Genomic DNA, 19519 nt, shown 5'->3' on the forward strand with positions numbered 1-19519 from the left:
AGGACAAGGGGGCAGGAGGGAAGAAGGGCGGTTCCTTTTAGACATGGTATATTTTGTCATGTTTGTTTTATCTAACAATATGACGAGATATCTGGAATATATCACATATTAGTATCTATAAATCTACCTCATTCTTTTAAATAAATTCTTTTATATGTACTATACAGCGTTTTGCACAGTTCTATAGTGATGGTCACTTAACTGGTATTTACATTTTCACGTCTTCAATTGTCTTTGTAATACATATATGAGAATTTCCTAGAGTATTAGAAGTAAAATTGCAAGATTAAAGCGTATTTATGCTTGTGTGTTAATGTGTTTTTGTATGTGTCTTGTGTTATAATACTATTCTTACCTGAGACTGTAAATTGTACATATACATATAAAATTTTCATTTAAAAGTTGATAGGGAAATCATGATCAAGATGAAAGCAATTTCATTATTATAAATAGTTCTGAATGTGGAACTAGTTTAAAGTTATTATGTGTAATAAAAACATAACTTCCTATGTTATAATGATAGCACTTCATACTATTATAGGTCAATTTGTGGTTCTCACTATCATTTTGGTTAAACCTAATAGGATTTAATTTTTTTCACTCTTAGGTTATCCAAATGTGAAACATTTTTCTTGGGATAAATATTTAGAAGAAACCAATTCTTTGCCTGCTCCTGCAAGAGCTTTCAAAGTGGTGAGAGAGTATATTTCATACTGTTTGACTAACTTGTGTCGGTGATAATGTTCATTCATTGAAATTTAAGAACAGAAAGAGATAGTACTGATGAATTGGAATAGGAATGGGAGGGAAACAAAAGGCTAGAATGATGTTTCTGAATTTTTACAATTTTGAAAGTCAAAATTGTTACTGTTGTTTTTGTTGTTGGCACCTAAAAACTACTTCCATTTTGTACTTTAAAGCTCCTTGGAAAATAATTCTGTTTGATTTGGTGTGGAGTCAGTTGTTTGTACAACAAACTTCTCTTTTTTAGCTATTCTTTTTAAATTGATTTCACACAGAGGAAGGAGGGAAGGGAAAGAGAGAGAGAAATACAGATGTGAGAGAGAAACATTGATAGGTTGCCTCTTGCACATGCCCTGACTGGGGATCAAACCTACAACCAGGGTATGCTCCCTGACGGGTGATCGAACCTGCCACCCCTTTTAATGGGTGTGTAGGAGGATGCTCCAACCGACTGAGCTGCACTGGCCAGCGTCAGCTAGGTATTCTGAAAGACCAAGCAGGACAGGGCATTGTTTTCTAATGTAAATTATATCCAGTAATTCCTTTTAATTTGTTTATGGCAAGCTGAGGTGCTATTTTTATTTTGTTGCTATAAATTAGGATGTTTACATACCAAAATACAAGGTCATCTGCTTTTATATTATCTTCCTATATTTGTTTCTTGGTATTAAGATTCAAAGTAAACCTCATTTCTGTGTAAGGGAAGAATAAGAAATAAAATGTATTTAAAAATTTTTCCCATCTCAAAAAACTTGCTTCATAATTTATATTTTCCATGAATTTAAAGGTAAAAAAAAGATACGTTAAATATTAAAATTTATGTTACGTAAGTATTATAAACAATACTTTTCTTTAAATTGTCCTTTTGTGTATAAGTTGCTAGGATTTTTAATGATTTCTCTAAGATTTCTCTAGTTGGCTTTTAGGTGCCGTATTGATTCTTTTGTATGCTGTACATAATTTTTGCACTTAATTTTCAGAGAAACACTTTTACTTCACCCATTTTACAGAAGAGAGGTGTGAATTTCAGAAAATTTAAGATCTTTGTCTAACATAGCAAATAATTACCTTGCTTTCTACTAGTAGCCCTAGCGTTTTCAGAGGTTTTAAGGCTTTCTGCTGACAATTGAGTCCTTAATCTCATTCCTGTTCCTACTAGAGTGATTCTATATGGTGTGTTTGTTTTTTGTGTGTGTGTTTTTTATATGGTATGTTTTGATTGCTAATTTTCTTCTTTCAAAGATATCTTCGGCTTTTTGCTTTCATGGCCACCTTTAATCTTCATGTCTTAATTCTGACATTTTAATGTTCTCTTAAAAAATAGTTTTCATGCTTGTTGATTTTTGCCAAGGTAGCTCCCTCTGATGAGAAAAAAAATTCTGTCTTCCCTATGGCTAATCAAATAATCAAAATATTTTTAATTTCATCTTAAGATCTTTTGCTTTCTATTTGCTTCTATAGACTAGGTTTGGCCATGTGATGTGGGATTGTGCTTTTGATAAAGGAGGGTGAGGTCCAAAGCCATTCTTGACACTTGAGGGTTTAAAAGGCTGGTTTTCTGAATGGCTCATCTTTTTTAATTTTATTTTTTTTAATTCTATTTTTGTGACATAGAGCCTACCTTCTCTTCCTCTTAATTTCACTGTATAAAATTTTCTTTTGTGGCAGAAACCTCCGCATGGATTCCAGAAAAAAATGAAGCTGGAGGTCATAGACAAAAGAAATCCCATGTTTATTAGAGTGGCCACAGTTGCAGACACAGATGATCACCGAATAAAAGTGAGTGCTTTCTGTTGTGGTTTTGCTTCCACTGCCTTTTGTTGCAAGACGTCTTGGATGGAAACTTCAGCAGATCTTTAATTTGTGAAGTCCTACAATTAAATTAGTAAAACCACAGGGCTAGGCAAATTAAGTGTCTGTGCATCTTCATAGTCAGTATTTACCCAGTTTTTTTCTTTAATCTATGTAAGTTTTTTCTTTAATTATGACTAGCTTTTAATGTCGTGTCTACTTTCTCCAAACACACACTTAATATAGTAAAAGTCAGTCATAAATAAGAGTAGACTTCTTACGTAGATAATAGAGACATTTCCTCTGAATAGAATAGCTTACTATCCAGTAGTATGCTCTTTTTAAAAGAAGTTGAAGGCTAATGTTATTTGATGGGGTATGTTATATGTAGACTTTTCAGAAGGATATCTTGTCTTTTAATACAGGACAAGTAAAGAGAAATAATTTTATGAATACAATTCAGTTTTTAGTAAGAGTTGGGGTACTAAAAGCTGAGTCCCTCTCCTAAAAGTAAGCAGATGTCAGGAGGTTGGGTCTGGCTTGTCACGTCTGAGTGTGATGAAGTGAAGGGTGGCAGCCGCTTCAGGGGAGGAGTCAGAACTTCTTGTCTTGGTTTCTGGTTTCAGCATTAAATTCGCCACAAACTAGAACAATGTGTGTTCTGCTTGCTTCACAGGATCATTTAGAATCTCTGTTAGGTATGACAATAGTTTTAACCACAGCCAGATGTTAGATTTACAAGATGTACAGGGTAACATTTGTGATGATAATCATGTGAGAGGTTTATGTTATCATTATTTTGTCAATGAGGCTGGGGCTAAGAAAGACTATAATGAATTCCTTATTAATTAGGGGCAATGGCAGAACTAGGTCACAGTCCTAAGCTGTAGAAGTCTAATTTTTTTGCTAAAAAAATCAAACCCTTAAATAGCTTTAGTGAGATAATGTATAAGAAAGTAAATTGTAAAATAACATGAAAAACCCGAGTATGAGGTTTTTCAAATGTAGTATTTATATAAAATAGAAATTTTAACATTTAATTCAGTATTTTTAACATTATATAATTACTTAATATTAAAATTTTATAAATAATGGAAGATCTATGTTAACCTTTTTCAAATATATTTTCTTGTTAATTGTCTTTTATTTTATGACTTTTGAGTTTGGAGTCTTGCTTAGAAGGGCTGTTCCACTCTATGATTACCAATACATTCACTCATGCATTCTTCTAGAATATTTATTGTTCAGTTTTTAATGTCTTGTAAGGAATAAGAGATTCATAGACTTTAAAAAGGAAACCTAGATAGCAAACTTGATTTAAAACTAAAACATACAGTATGGGGCAAAAGTAGATGTATAGTTGTTTATTTAGAAAACAATATAATAATCTACACTAATAAAAGAGAAACATGCAAATTGGTGTCACTCCGCTACCCTTCCCATTGGCTAATCAGGGTGATATGCAAATTAACTGCCAGCCACGATGGCGGCCGGCAGCCAGGCGGCTTGAAGCAAACATGAGGCTTGCTTGCTTCAGTGACGGAGGACTCCAACGTTCCCCGCCTGCCACTGCCGGCCTCTGAGCTTGCAGTTTGAAACATTGTTACAAATATAGAAGCTAAACAAAACCCCAGGAACCTGCTTTTAGCCAGCCGAGATCTCAGAGCTGGAGTTGAAACAGTGTTTCAATTATAGAACCCAAACAAACCAGACACCTGCTTTCAGCAGCCGAGGCCTCAGAGCTGGAGCCAAGCCTCAGAGCTAAAGCTGGCCCAGAATAAAAAAGAAAAAGAAAAAAAGGAGCGGTTGGGAGCTTCAGTCACCCGCCAGCCTGAAAACAGCCCTCAGCCCCTCACCCAGACTGGCCAGGCACCCCAGTGGGGACCCCCACCCTGAAGGGTGTGTGACCAGCTGCAAACAGCCATCATCCCCTCATCCAGGCTGGCCAGGCACCCCAGTGGGGACCCCCACCCTGATCCAGGACACCCTTCAGGGCAAACCAGCCGGCCCCCACCTGTGCACCAGGCCTCTATCCTATATAGTAAAAGGGTAATATGCCTCCCAACACCGGGATCAGCGGAGCCGCAAGGCCTCCTGGCACTGGGATCAGCGTGACAGGGGGCAGCGACCAAACCCCCTGATCGCCCTGCGGCTCTGTGTGTGACAGGGGGCGGGGCCACAACCTCCCTATCCACCCTGCTCTGTTCGTGACAGGGGAAGGCGCCCCAACCCCCTGATCAGCCCTGCTCTGTGCCTGATAGGGGGGAGCTCCCCAACCCCCTGATCACCCTGCGGCTCTATGTGTGACAGGGTGCGGTGCCCCAACCCCCTGATCCGCCCTGCTCTGTGTGTGACAGGGGGCAGTGCCCCAACTCCCCTATCGGCCCTACTCTGTGAGTGACAGGGGGGAGCTCCTCAACCCCCTGATGGGCCCTGCTCTGTGAGTGACAGGGGGCAGCGCCCCAACCCCCTGATTGGCCCTGCTCTGTGAGTGACAGGGGGCAGCGCCCCAACCCCCTGATTGGCCCTGCTCTGTGTGTGACAGGGGATGGTGCCGCAACCTCCCCATCGACCCTGCCTTGAGTGTGACAGGGGGCGGTGCCCCAACCCCCCAATCGGCCCTACCCTGAGTGTGACTGAGGGTGGCATCGCAACCTCCTGATCCGCCCTGCTCTGTGCATGACAGGGGACAGCGCCCCAACTTCCCAATCAGCCCTGCTCCGAGCCTGACCAGGGGTTGCACCTAGGGATTGGGCCTGCCCTCTGCCACCCGGGAGCAGGCCTAAGCCAGCAGGTCGTTATCTCCCGAGGGGTCCCAGACTGCGAGAGGGCACAGGCCGGGCTGAGGGACCCCCCCTTCACCCCCCACCCCGAGTGCACAAATCTTTGTGCACCGGGCCTCTAGTCTATACATATAAAAGCCTAAGCGACCATCCAACCGTTTCACCATCTGACCGGTAGCTATGATATGCAATGACCACCAGGGGGCAGACACTCTGACTGGTATCTATGACACGCACTGACCACCAGGGGGCAAACGCTCAGAGTTTTGGTGACTTTGCAGTTGCAGTTCTTGGGTGATGCACCCAGAACCAGAGAGTAGGGAGCCTGATTCCGGGGTGCATCACCCAAGAACTACCCTCTCGCAATCTGAGTCCCCTCAGGCGATGTCGGAGAGCTGATTTTGGCCCACCGGTGCACGAATCCGGCGGAACGACCAGTCACTGTGATGTGCACTGACCACCAGGGGCCAGACGCTCAACACAGGAGCTGCCCCCTAGTGGTCGGTGCGCTCCCACATGGGGAGCACTGTTCAGCCAGAAGCCGGGCTCACAGCTGGCTAGCACAGCACTAAGGATGTCCGACTGAGGGCTTAGGCCCACTCAAGCTTCAGTGGGGAGCGGGTCTAAAGCCCTCAGTCGGACATCCTCGGGGGCTCCTGGACTGCAAGAGGGCGCAGGCCGGGTTGAGGGGACCCCCCCCCCCAAGTGCACAAATCTCTTGCACCGGGCCTCTAATTAATAAATAATGATACAAGAATCAACTCTGTTTCATGTACTCACAACTGTAAACCTACTTTTTGTCCCATCGTGTATATAGCCTGTCAGTATATCTTCCACCCTACAAGATAAAAAATATGTAACACTACAAGATATGCAGCCGTTTCCTAGTGACCATGCCTGAAAGACCACCAGCCCTGTTACCTGGTGCCCAATAAAGATGGTGGCACTGACCACTCTGTAAAACCTCTTTGAGAGATCTTGTAGTTATTTATGAGGGAAAAATAGCTAAAATGCATTTGATGGAGGGGTATTATGTAAAATGAGTATATTTAATAGGGCATTGCATTTTTTAAAAGTATTTTTAACATTATTTTAGGAGAGTTGACATTTATACAAAAGGTCCTCCTGCCTCCCCACTCTTCCCTACCACTGTCCCTCGCTTTCCTGATTTATGCATTACTTTAGCAATATTAATGGGCGTTTGGTGTTGCTTCTGTGAACATGTTAATTACTCAAGTTGCTTATTGGGAGGTATATGTAACATACCTGTGGAAGTATTGCCAAAAAAGTGCCTTTGGCAAGACATTTATTGATGGTTAGATAATTTGAAGATAGGTCAAAAGTGCTCCTTTTCTCATAGTGTGGATGAAGTAATTTAAATAATTGAAACAATTTATTTGGTATTAAACCTACTATATAAGTTAGAAGAGAATAAATATGGCTATGATGGGCAGACCTGAATTGCTAAATTTCTTTTTTGTTATCCAGGTTCACTTTGATGGCTGGAATAGTTGCTATGATTACTGGATAGATGCAGATTCTCCTGATATTCACCCTGTCGGCTGGTGTTCAAAAACTGGGCATCCTCTTCAGCCTCCTTTGAGTAAGAAATCCAAGGATAACAAAAAATGTTTCCATTTTCTTGTATAATGCTTAATATTTTCTTTTCCCTTATTCTCTTTTCTTTATAGTTGTTCATATGGGAAACAATATGATAATTAATTATTCTCTTTTCTTTATAGTTGTTCATATGGGAAACAGTATGATAATTAATAAATAATTATACTATACATTTCTTCTCTATGTAATTCTTTTCTCTCTTACTACATTTTTAATTACTTGGAGCAAAAATAAAAGAAAAAATTTAATATCTGAAAAAGTAAAGTGAGTATAGACATTCTTTTACTTTTATTTAGAAGTGGTCATCACCTTTTAAAATTAGTACTGAATTTTTGGAAGGCAGCTTGTTAGACTATCAAAATTTAATCTATCATTGTCAATATCCTAATAGTGAGTTTATAATATAGTTTTGCAAAATGTTGTCATGGGGAGAAACTGGACAAAGTGTATAAGGGATCTCCCTCTGGCCCTGGGCCATATGGCTCAGTTGGTTGAGCATTTTCCTGTGCACCGAAAGGTCGCCAGCACAGTTCCCTATCAGGGCACATGCCCAGGTTACAGGTTTAGTCCCTGGCCAGAGTGCATACAGGAGGCAACCGATTGATGTTTCTCTCTCTCTCTCTCTCTCTCTCTCTCTCTCTCTCCTCCCTCCCTCCCTCCTCCCTTCCTCGCTCTCTAAAATCAAGAAAAACATTTTTTTAAAGGGATCTCCCATACTTATCACTGCATGCGAATCTACAATTATCTTAGTGAACATTACAGTTTTTATTTATTTTTATTTATTTATTTTTAATATATTTGTATTGATTTCAGAGAAGAAGGGAGAGGGGGAGAGAGATAGAAACATCAGCAATGAGAGAGAATCATTGATCGGCTACCTCTTGCAAGCCCCCCACTGGGGATGAGCCCGCAACCCAGGCACATGTCCTTGACTGGAATCAAACCTGGGACTTTTCAGTCCGCAGGCTGATTCTCTATCCACTGAACCAAACCAGCTAGGGCAACATTACAGTTGTTTTTTTTTAATTATTTTTTTAAGACATGGTATTGTTTTCAGTATATTTAATATAACAAGACTTGGGAACAAATATGGGTTAAATAAACTGTGGTGCACTCATACAGCAGATACTATGCAACAGTCATAAAGACTATTACTATTGAGATGGAACAATTTATAAGACATGGCCTTTAACTTAAAGACCAAAGAAGAACCTTTCAGAATAGTACACATCTATGTTGTCGTTTTCATGTGGCAAAATAAAACAAAACAAAAAACCTGATACATGTATTGGATGTATCAGACCCACATCTAGGAGGGTTCATATTAACTGAGTTTGAAATGTGGAAAGGGAGTAGCTTGACTGGGATCTGTAATGGTTTTTTGTCTCCAGTGTGTTTAAAGTTTTCACAGTGTAAGATTCATATATTATGTTATTTACTTGAAAAAAATGTTTAGAATCTTCTCATTAATTCAGATTAGGTATCTCTGGAATTTGTGACATTTTGAAAGGGATTTAGATGAAAGTTTACTATTTCACTATTGAAGAAAGACAAAATAGTGTGAACAAAGTCATGGGGGGAGCACCTTTAGAAGTAGAGACTTTGAAGACATTTTTACTTCTATAGGATCGCCTTCTTTTTTTGTTTATATGTACTGATTTATGTATTGATTCCGAATTGGATTTTTCCACTCTTACAATCTGATTAACTTTATGCTCCTTCTTTCTTTTAACTTTTTCTCTTTTGCTTTGTCATAGGCCCCTTAGAGCTAATGGAAGCTTCAGAACAAGGTGGATGCTCAACCCCAGGATGTAAAGGGATTGGTCATTTTAAGAGAGCGAAACATCTGGGCCCTCAGAGGTATGGGGTGCTGTGGCTCACGTGGGGATTCCTTACCTGGTCAGATAGAGGGTGTTATATGTACAAGATAATGGTTTTCATGTATATTGAATAGATGTGAGCTAATTTTAAATTCAGATCCATAGGAATTGTGGTTACCATGGTGATCCTGTAAAAAAGCAGAGTATATCTGTAGTTAAATCTTCCTGGGAGAGAATGTATTCACAGTTTAAAATAGATTTACTCTAGTTATTTGGCTTTTGTGACTAGTGTAGACACTTAACTTCTGAAACAGTTATTTTGGGTTGAACAAAAATAATGAGAAGAAGATAGGTCCTGTTGGAAATATTTGTTTGGTAGAACAAATTATATGATTGGGTAACAACAATTTGAATACAAAGAGGTAATATTGTTGTAGATTAGTTAAGATCACAAAAGCACAAATATAGTCAAACATGAGAATGTGTTGATCAAAAAAGCATTTTTCTATATTTTCCTCTTACCCCTAATTAACTTAAAAAAGAAACCAAATTTATACATTTGAAATTTGATGTATTATTTAGGCAATTTGGGGTCTTTTTTAGATTTTTACTGAAATACTGAGAAATTGCTATTATTTATGGGTGGTTATTTTTAAAGAACAAAAGTATTATCTATGAAGTGTATGTTAAAGTAACTGTTCTACCTGCATGCTAATTGGATTGCCCGGTAAGAAAAACGATTCCTTGTTTATCTAGAGTGTGCAGGTTCTGAATCCAGGTCTTTAAAACATCTAAACATTGCTCTGGCTGTTTCTCTGGGAGTTAATAGGAGTTGTAAAATTGGTGTGATTATTTTCTTCTTTATATAGTTTCCTCTTGCATTTCTACCACCTCTCTACAATGCTGCTTATCTTCCTTTTGCAAACCTCCTCCTGAGTTATTTTTATGAGGTTCAGGATGTTCTAGAGTAAAAAGTCTGAGCATAGAAAGGGTGATGATTCCATTTGCAAATATCCATTTAGAAACCCTTTTTGTTGTTTGTATGATTGCAATCCAAAAGTTATATGATTAATTTAAGCTGAGTTAAAAATACTGCATCTTAGAAGTTATTTACTGTTCCAAAGTAAAGAAGACTGGATTATTTTCAGACATTATGTAAGCCTAAATGCCAGAAATAACTCATTAACATGCTGAATTTCCATTAGATATTTATAAATTCTTTTGTTCAATAAATATTTTTGAGCAGTAGTTTTTTTCCCTAATAGCTAACACTTACTGAGCATTAATTTGCTCTGTGAGATATTGCACTGATTGTTTTACATATATTAGATGACCTTCAAATGACCCTAAAATACAGAACTGTTATTTTCTCTGAATTTTTGAAGAGGCCACTGTGGCACTTGGAGGTGTACTGACTTGCCTAACTGACAGCTAGTTGAGGAGGGAGTTGGGAGTAGCAGTCAGTGTAACTCAGGGTCTGTGCTCTTGGCCACTTTCTTCTCACTGCCTGTGAAGGCCCTGCTCATGAATGAGTCCCAGACCCAACCCTCAAATATCTTATGGACGAATGGAACTATGTATAAGCTGTACATAATTAAAATAGAGACACCAAATAGTAACTAAATATTGAAACTTAGACACATGTACCTATGAAGAAAAAGACATTTTATTGGGCTACAGTAGAAAATTTTTAAAAAGATACATTTTGGGCCTTCTGGTAAGAAAACCCACCTTATGGCAATGTCCATGGTCTCTTTAGGAGTGCTTTTGGCCTGAGCCAAGAGTTTTGCCTGTCACTGCCAGGTTGTGGTGGAGAGTCGTTCCCCCACTACCGCCCCCATGGCCCTGGCCACTCCCAGGACCTCCTTTCCCCAAGTGTGCTGTCCCTTCCATGGCCACACCCCCTCTACATGGAAGACTTTATTGAGACATGTAATAAGGCAATATTTCAGTGTAATTAGAACCATAGTAGATAATTACTTATTTTTTTGGAACAAGAGAAGAAGTAGACCTTATGCCTTAAAAGACATGCATTGGTAAAGAAGCTATTTAGGGCATAACTGGTAGGTCTGTACATAAGTCTGCCTAGAGCCTCAGGGAGGAGGATGCAATTCAGAGAACTAGTGGGTAGTTAGCTCCTGCCCAAGGCCGATCTTCCTTGTCCTCAGCCCCTTCCACTGGCTTTTCTTAATCTCCCGACTCTGATCTCCTACTTACAACACTCGGAGCTCTTTATCTGGCAGGATATTAATTTTTAACAGACACAGACTATTTTCCATTTCATTAGTAGACTTGTGGAAAGGCTGCTGCATCATGGATATGCGCTGAAAGGCTCATTTCACTGGCACTTATTTTTGTCCTTGCTGAGAATGCTGTGTTTAAGGAAACATAATGAGAAAACTCTCTTTGGATTAATTTACTGAGAAACTGCATAAATCAAAACATGCATTCTTTGCGTAGATAACAAAGAAAGTTTCTCTCTTAGCAAGAATACTCAAATGTATGAACATGCAAGCAAAGGCCTATGTTTTGACTAGCATTTGTCGTTGGCTTGTCTGAAAATTGTAATAGCTGGGTTTGATCTAAGACGTGTTTGAAATAGAACATGTATCTCAACAGTGGAATTTAGAACGTAGTGTTTTTAACTGCCGAAATCGAAATGATCAGTAAAAGAGTTGGATGTGGATACAGTATTCTCCTCTCTGGGCAGATTCAGTAGCCAGATGGCCTAATTAGCATTGGCTGTGTCCTGGTGTTTTCCCTTTGCTGATTCATTCATTTGGTCTACTGAGAGGTCAAAGAATGGGAGGAGTTTAAAGGAGAACTAAAGTCATGTAAAAGTCCATATTCTACACATCTAGTGCCTAGTCTCCTTTCATCATCATATATTTGACCCCCTTTACCTTCATCCTCCCCCCGAGCCCCGCAAACAAACAAAACAAATTACGTTTTAAAGACAACTATTTCATACTATTTAATCATACATATACACACATATAAATACATTTAACTTGTTCAGTTAAATTTTGGAATTTCATATTCTGTAGTCTGCCATTTCAGTTGGAACAAGTGTTTTCTAATGGGAATGTTCTTTTTCTTTTTAATATTTAGTGCTGCCAGCTGTCCTTATTCAGAAATCAATTTAAACAAAGACCGCATCTTCCCAGATCGCTTAAGTGGGGAGATGCCTCCGGCTAGTCCATCATTTCCGAGAAATAAAAGGACAGACACAAATGAAATCTCCTCATCTCCTGAAATCAGGTAATTTACGTGATGGCATTAGTGTTGTTTAGAAGTCCTCTGGTAGAAAGAGGTTTTCTGCCTTACGTGTTTTATTCTATGGTAATGCTTTCATGTACATTGTTGAAAATACACCCCATTAAATGTGAAAGGGTGGTGGGGATCAGCACTCGAACTTTTTTTTAATTAAGGAAAGTATTCACACAAGCACATTTAAGTCAGGCAGGATTTCTTTTTTCTTCTTTTAGTGGAACTTGGTTGGTGTTGAATGAATTGGTCAATATTTATATAGAACCAGCTATTGTTACAAAGACGGCAAACTCCTTGTGAACATTATTTCTTTTTAATGGTCATTATATACCAAGTGCTTACATATACCTTATTTCATGTACCTTAAAATGTTAATTGTACTATAAACTCAGTCATTTAGTTTTGATTTCCCTTCTAGAGTTGAGTTGGGATGTTTTAGCCTCAGTGGATTATATTAGGTAAAGAACTAAGCTATTTGTGACATATCTTTAAGTATGTGGTCTGTGCCTTTATATTACCTGAGGACATTACTGAAAGAAACAGCAGATTAATAGAAAGATGCTCCATCATGCTTAAGTTTGGGGTTTCTTTTATGGAGCATTTTAAAATCTAAGGCACATAGTTCTTTGTTTATTTTCATATTGTACTTCTTCTGTCCTCATGAAAGAACAAGTGGATATTTGAATTACTGCATCTGGTTCTGAATTCACAGCAGTGTTATGGAGTAATGGCATTTCCAGCATCAATATCCTTTTAGACAAGCAGTTTTGCCCTATGCATGGGATAACCTCTTTGATTATTAACAACAGGGATGTTTTTTTAAATCCTCCAAACCATGACTAATATGACATGACCTCATTTACCCAACCCAGCACCCTAAAATGAGAATATATCACTGTAAGAAATTTACCCTAAGACAAATAAAAGTACTAATTCACAGAGTAGTAATTAGAGGTACAGAGTTCATTGACTCACTAGGTGGGAAGAATACCTAGAGTTTTAGATTTTTCAAAAGCCATGATATTGTTTAAATTTATTTCAGCAAAATTCTCCAAAGGGCCGGTAGTACCAACTTGCAGGCACTTTGCTAACTGTCTCTAGACTCCGGGCCAGATTCCTGGGGCCAGAGTCTCCTCGGGGCAGAAGTAGGTGACTGTTAATTTATCTATCATGGCAGTGCCTGGATATAAAGCAACACAAGCATATTTCTCATTCTGATGACCACCCAGCATCAGAGATTGGTGAATGGGATGACACAGCCAATGCCTCAGCATCCAGTCCATATCCCATGGACACTCACTCCCACTTCGGCACGTAGCTGCTGACTTCCGCCTGTCTCACCTGGTTCGCTCTCCTGCCGGATGAGGCTGGGTCTGGCTGCGTTGCCCGCCGTGCAGAAGGGCAGATGTGCAGGGGAATTAGTGTGTCCTGCCTTCCCTAGCAGCCTCCCTCTCTGATGAAGGGAACTGCTGTGTAAATAGCCCAGCTCCCTCACCCCCCCCCCCCCCCCCCCGTGGGAAAACTGAGATGTGTATTACACACACTCCCAGAGTTTCCCAGCAGGCCTGTGCTGCTGCTGTCCAGGGGGTAGCCAGTACGGCAAGGAAGCTTTCACTGCTGTCCCTTCCCTGTCTCTCCCTCGCCCTCCTCCCACCCCCAATCCTACACAGATACTATTCCTCACCTCCCAAGTAAACCACTTGGCAATCAAATCTTCGCTTCCAGGTCGGTTTCTGGTGGTGCAAACTGTCACTTGCTGAGTCAAAGGGCATTAAAGAAAAAAATTCCAATTTTAGTAAATTATTTAGAATGATGCAAAGAAAAGGTATTACATCCTGAGTGGGAAATTACATCTACGTCAGCAATGCTGATGGGAAAAGAAGACAGAGGTAACCTGATATTACGAGAATCATCTCGTTTGAGAGCTCTATTCAACATGTAACCTGAAAACAGCAAAGAAATGGGCCAGCATTATTTTAAGGGCCAGCTCACAGGCCACCTGCTCAAGACAGACTCATGGACAGCTGCTGTCCACAGCAGCGGTTCCCAAACTCGGCTTCACATCAGATTCCCTGGGGTCTCACAAGGTTCAGATTTGGAAGCCTGGCCCACCGGAATCTTTCAGGTAGAGCCTGAGTCTGCATTTTAAAAACTGATCTGGGAGTAAACCTTCCAGTGACTGCATTACTCTTAGAATTTAGACCCTAAGTCTGGATGTGGCTCCTGCCTAACTCCCCTGCTTCATCTCTACCAGGCTTGTTTTTTAAACTTAATGCTGCAGCCACGACATCTTTTCTCTCTGCCTACAACCGTCTCCCACTAGCTCGTCTCTCATCTTGCCGGCTTCAGGTTAACGCACTTCCTCAGGGAAGCTTCATCGGCTCCTCCAGACTGGAGCTCAGGCCCCTCATTCCTCGCTTTCCTGTCTCACACGTGATGCCATTGACGGTTTTCCACCAGCCTTCCCAGGAGACACATCTTGTATACCGTCAAGGCCACTGCTCTATAACCTTCTTTTTGTTCCAGTAAAACGGCGTACTTCTTCAGCTTTGTAGGATCTCCAGGCTAGATATTTGAGGAGGAATTATTAAATGATGTAATAATTTAATCACTGATTCAGGAAACGTACAGTGCACCCCAGTTCATGTTTAACAAGCACCCCCAGGTGATGGATGCAAGTGATCTATAAACCAGGCTTTGAGAACCGTTATGGACTATAAAGACTCTTCTCTGGAGGAATACTTCACCGTGTATTACCAGCTGAAGAACATCGTCATGTATCCCACATAGTCTTATTCTCATGAAATCTATTCTGCAGCTGTTCGTAGTTATGTTTTCTATATTAGGTGCTAACTATAGTAAAAGTTACTTAATGTTTTAAGCTCAGAATTAATGTTTTAACCACAGAAACGCAATAAAGCATTTAACAAATACCTGCTAAATGCTTGTATTACCTTGCAAAGCAAGTAAGTGCCCATTGCTAAGCTGAGTGCAATGAAAAATTTCAGCCTGTTCACTTCATGGTATGCCGTTAAAATGGGTTTCCATGTTGTAGGAGCTGTGTTTCCACTCTGAGAATTACATAAAGCAGTTGTAGAAATTGTAGCTATCGCTCTGATTTATATTTTTAGGATGAATCAAATTTGTCACTCACACCAAGAACCAGTCTGTACCCTCAAGGAGGGCTCTGTTAAACAAGCTAACATGAAAGATGAAACTATAAGCATATACAAATTTATTTTTCAAAAACTGTAACATCAAGTAGAATACAATTAATTTAGAGCCAACAGTTTTGATGGATTTCAAAAGATTATGAATCATCAGGAACATTCTTTTTTTTTTTTTTTTTTCTTCCAAAGATTTTCTGGGCCTGAGAGCTTGACATTGCTGATTAGAGAAAGTCATTTCAATGAGTCGTTATTCCCTGCCTGCTATAAAGTCTCTTCCCCCTTTTTGACAACTGGCTGCCAGATATGGGTTAGGAGCTGTGGAAGTTTTAAAATATTTCGGCCCTCGGGAATCTCAGTCACATTTATGCAGTTATTTGTGTACATCAGAGAGAAACTCAATTTTAGTTAAAACACTCAGTTCTGATGCCAGCGGCTGTGGCATCAAGGCAACCATTGACAGTGAAAGAGACCATCGCACTACTGTTGCATGCCTGTGAGGTTGTGGAACAATGTAACAGGTTCTTGTTTAGTCTCCTCCAATAGCACTAATTCCTGACCCAGGAGACTCTTATATACAGTCGAAAAGCAGTGACTGTTCTTTTCTATAATAACATGAAAGCAGTGCAGCCTCTTTTTTATACCTGGTGTTTATTTCCCAAGTCTCACTTTATTGGTTAGGACTTCCCATTTTATGAGGATTGATTAGATTCATTGCTGGACTAGGTTTTCTGGAGTGCATTTCCTTGCAACTTGATAATATCCAATGTATTTTCTCATTATATTCCTTTTCTTCAGTAACATGTTCCTTATGCTAAATTATAATTTGATAGGCTTATTAATCACAATGTTTTATTTTTAGTCATTAAGTAAATAGTAAATCATATTCACCTCTCCCGGGCCATGTTTTATTAAAACACTATTAAAACTATTGCAAATGTATCATCTCAAAAGGAATTTAATTTTAAAAACTCTATTCGGCTATTATCCATAGACATAAAAGTTTTGTTGTTGTTGTTGTTATTGTTGTTAATCCCCACTGTAGTATTTTTTCCAATTAATTTTTAGAGTGGAAGGGAGGGGCAGAGACACAAAGAAAGAAACATTGATGTGAGAGAAAGACATCGATTGGTTGCCTCCCGCACTCATCCCTACCAGGCCTGCAACCGAGGTATGTGCCCTTGATCGGAATCGAACCCAGGACCATTCAGTATACCGGCCAACGCTCTATCCACTGAGCCAAACTGGACAGGGCCATAGACATAAAAGTTTTAATTCCCACTGGTTTAGCCATTTTTTGTGAATTCTTTTGAAGGTGGCAACCTCCTTGTCTTGAAGCTGTTCAAGCACGGTCCTTTCTTCATGTGTACCAGGTGTTTTAGGAACAATTCAAGTACTCTTTTATAATTCCTTTAACATATGACCCTGAGGTTCTCATTCTCTGAATTTTTACCTGTGAGTGAAATTAAGTGGGGGAGCAGGGTATGCTAGGGACATGCAAAGAGACATTCTTTTAACGTTCAAAACAGAAAATCCTGCCCTAGCCGGTTTGGCTTGGTGGATAGAGCGTCGGCCTGTGGACTGAAGAGTCCCAGGTTCAATTCTGGTCAAGGGCATGTGCCTTGGTTGCGGGCATATCCCTGGTGGGGGGTGTGCAGGAGGCAGCTGATCGATGTTTCTCTCTCATCGATGTTTCTAACTATCTCTCTCCTTTCCTCCCTGTAAAAAATCAATAAAATATATTTAAAAAAACCAAACAAACAGAAAATCCTATGTTTTTTACATTCACTGTGTCTCCCATTTGTTACTGGGGAGTACAGGTGCTTTTCAGATCTAATAAAGCCCCATGATATTAGAATAAACTGTCTGGAAAGAGAAAGGTGGGGCTATTTTAAGCTATAAGACAAGCCAAACTAAAGTTGGGTTTAGAGATATTGGCTTAAATCTCTACAGTGAAGCAAAATCATTGATTGTTTCATATTGTTTCATTATTCTTTTTAACTGGAACTGATTGAAACATAATTGGCTAGGGATTGCTTTTAAATGGGAAATAAGTAAACTTGAGGAAATACAGTTGTTTGCATTCAGATGCCATCCTGTTATTATGTATTTACTCTTCTAATGTTTGTTTGGCTCATATTTACCACAAAGCATAATTAGAGTAAGATAGTAAGACATCTAAAGCATGACACATAATTACAGAGGGAAAGGGAATGCTGACTCATAAAGAATACATTTTTCCATTTGAGTGGATTCCACTGTCTTAATTAAGAGCCAGAAGAGTATTCTTGAGTAAGATTTTAGCTATGATTATATTTCAAGCAAAAAAAAAAAAATGTTGAAGTAAGTTGGTTCTTGAAAATTCTAAAATCCCAAGAGAAATTCCTATATTTCAGGCAGTTTTCTTGGTACTTTTAGTTGCATTACCTCATTTAATCCTCATAATGCCTTCCTGGGGTAGGTGTTATTATTACATCCCCATTCTAAACATAGAACCTCTCTTGTTTACAGGTTACACAGCATTATGTTAAATTATTATTCCAAATGGAGAGTAGATGAGTGCCTTTATAATGAAGACCATAAAACTCCTTTATATTTTGTTGGCATATTTGGTTTCAAATGTATTTGCCCTTTTCTTGAAATTTACTCAGGGCCTATTTGTAAGGTAACACCACCTACGAAACAATAGAACACCGTGAATAGGATGTTATAAAGCACTACGGTGTATAGGCCAGCACCATAACCTGGGTAGTTCCAGGGAATTTCAAAGTGGGATTTGGGTTGAACTCAGAGTGGTTGAACTAAGTGGAAAAATGTTAAATATCTGAAATGTAGCTTTAAAGAAAATATAAATAGTGTGTGCCTGGTTCTCTTTAAAGCCATTTTTGTTCCTGACTTAAGGGCAGAGCTATGAAGTAAGATTGTAATAAGTCCATTCCATTTTAGAGCATCCTTGTCAGGTTTAGATTAGCATGAGATCATTCCTGGTCAGAAAGAGTGGGATCAGGTCAGCCTATGCATTTGAACTGTTGAAGCCAGGCAAAGCTTCCTAGAATCTTGATTCTCCTGAGCCAATCTCAGCCTCAATCCCAGATCCTGGCGCTCAGTATATATAGTAAATTGATTAAATGATACGGACATTGAAAGCATTTTCTGTCTTTTAATTGTCTTACCAAACAATACAAGTAAAATTCCTCGTGAATACATGTCTCAATTTGAAGTTGAATTATTCAATAGTTACATTTCCCAGAATAATTAATCTTAATACCATTCTTAGCTTTGAAATCTCTTTTCTGAACAGTAAATGAAAATTGATCATGAGGAAATGAACATTTAGATGTTATTAGCATTAATTGCTTCTTAGTAGAACTAAAAATTCTAACATTTAAAGGGCACCTTTTGTTTTTAAATTAAGAAAAACAGTTGTTGCTCTTTCTGCCGCCATCTTGGTTCCGCGTTCCCCGCACAAAATGCCCGGCGAAGCCACAGAAACCGTCCCTGCTACGGAGCAGGAGTTGCCACAGCCCCAGGCTGAGACAGGGTCTGGAACAGAATCTGACAGTGATGAATCAGTACCAGAGCTCGAAGAACAAGATTCCACACAGGCAACCACACAACAAGCCCAGCTGGCGGCGGCAGCTGAAATCGATGAAGAACCAGTCAGTAAAGCAAAACAGAGCCGGAGTGAAAAGAAGGCACGGAAGGCTATGTCCAAACTGGGTCTTCGACAGGTTACAGGGGTTACTAGGGTCACTATACAGAAATCTAAGAATATCCTCTTTGTCATCACAAAACCAGATGTCTACAAGAGCCCTGCTTCAGATACCTACATAGTTTTTGGTGAAGCCAAGATTGAGGATTTATCTCAGCAAGCACAGCTAGCAGCTGCTGAGAAATTCAAAGTTCAAGGTGAAGCTGTCTCAAACATTCAAGAAAACACACAGACTCCAACTGTACAAGAGGAGAGTGAAGAGGAAGAGGTTGATGAAACAGGTGTGGAAGTTAAGGACATAGAATTGGTCATGTCACAAGCAAATGTGTCAAGAGCAAAGGCAGTCCGAGCCCTGAAGAACAACAGTAATGATATTGTAAATGCTATTATGGAATTAACAATGTAACCATCTAAAAAGGAAGACCCTTTTTTGTGTGTTTCAAAAGAGTTACTGCAGCTTGGTTTGAAATTTGTACTGTTTCTATCATTAATAAAGTTATGGCTTCTTGTGGGATGAAAAAAAAAAAAAAAAGAAAAACAGTTGTTGAGATGCGATGCTGAACAAACTATTGAAATGCCTGTGTGTGTGTTTCATTTTGTTTTGTTTTTCAG

The 19519-nt window shown here is 39.4% G+C and overlaps 1 protein-coding gene and 1 pseudogene across 8 annotated transcripts in view; both read left to right on the forward strand.

Moving 5' to 3' along the window:
• L3MBTL3 (L3MBTL histone methyl-lysine binding protein 3) overlaps positions 1–19519 on the forward strand; it is a 91144-nt gene that overhangs the window by 60553 nt on the left and 11072 nt on the right. For all 8 annotated transcript variants that reach the window (XM_070417667.1, XM_070417663.1, XM_070417669.1 and 5 more), the window contains 5 exons: positions 608–693; positions 2413–2523; positions 6807–6921; positions 8696–8798; positions 11870–12019. In XM_070417667.1, coding sequence (XP_070273768.1) covers positions 608–693; positions 2413–2523; positions 6807–6921; positions 8696–8798; positions 11870–12019 — 565 coding nt within the window. The remainder of the gene's footprint in view (positions 1–607; positions 694–2412; positions 2524–6806; positions 6922–8695; positions 8799–11869; positions 12020–19519) is intronic.
• LOC139012160 (nascent polypeptide-associated complex subunit alpha pseudogene) lies at positions 18609–19444 on the forward strand (annotated as a pseudogene).

The sequence above is a fragment of the Myotis yumanensis genome, unplaced genomic scaffold (assembly GCF_028538775.1).
Source record: "Myotis yumanensis isolate MYYU_CA2020_CCGP unplaced genomic scaffold, mMyoYum1.0.hap1 SCAF_6, whole genome shotgun sequence".
Lineage (NCBI taxonomy): Eukaryota > Metazoa > Chordata > Mammalia > Chiroptera > Vespertilionidae > Myotis > Myotis yumanensis.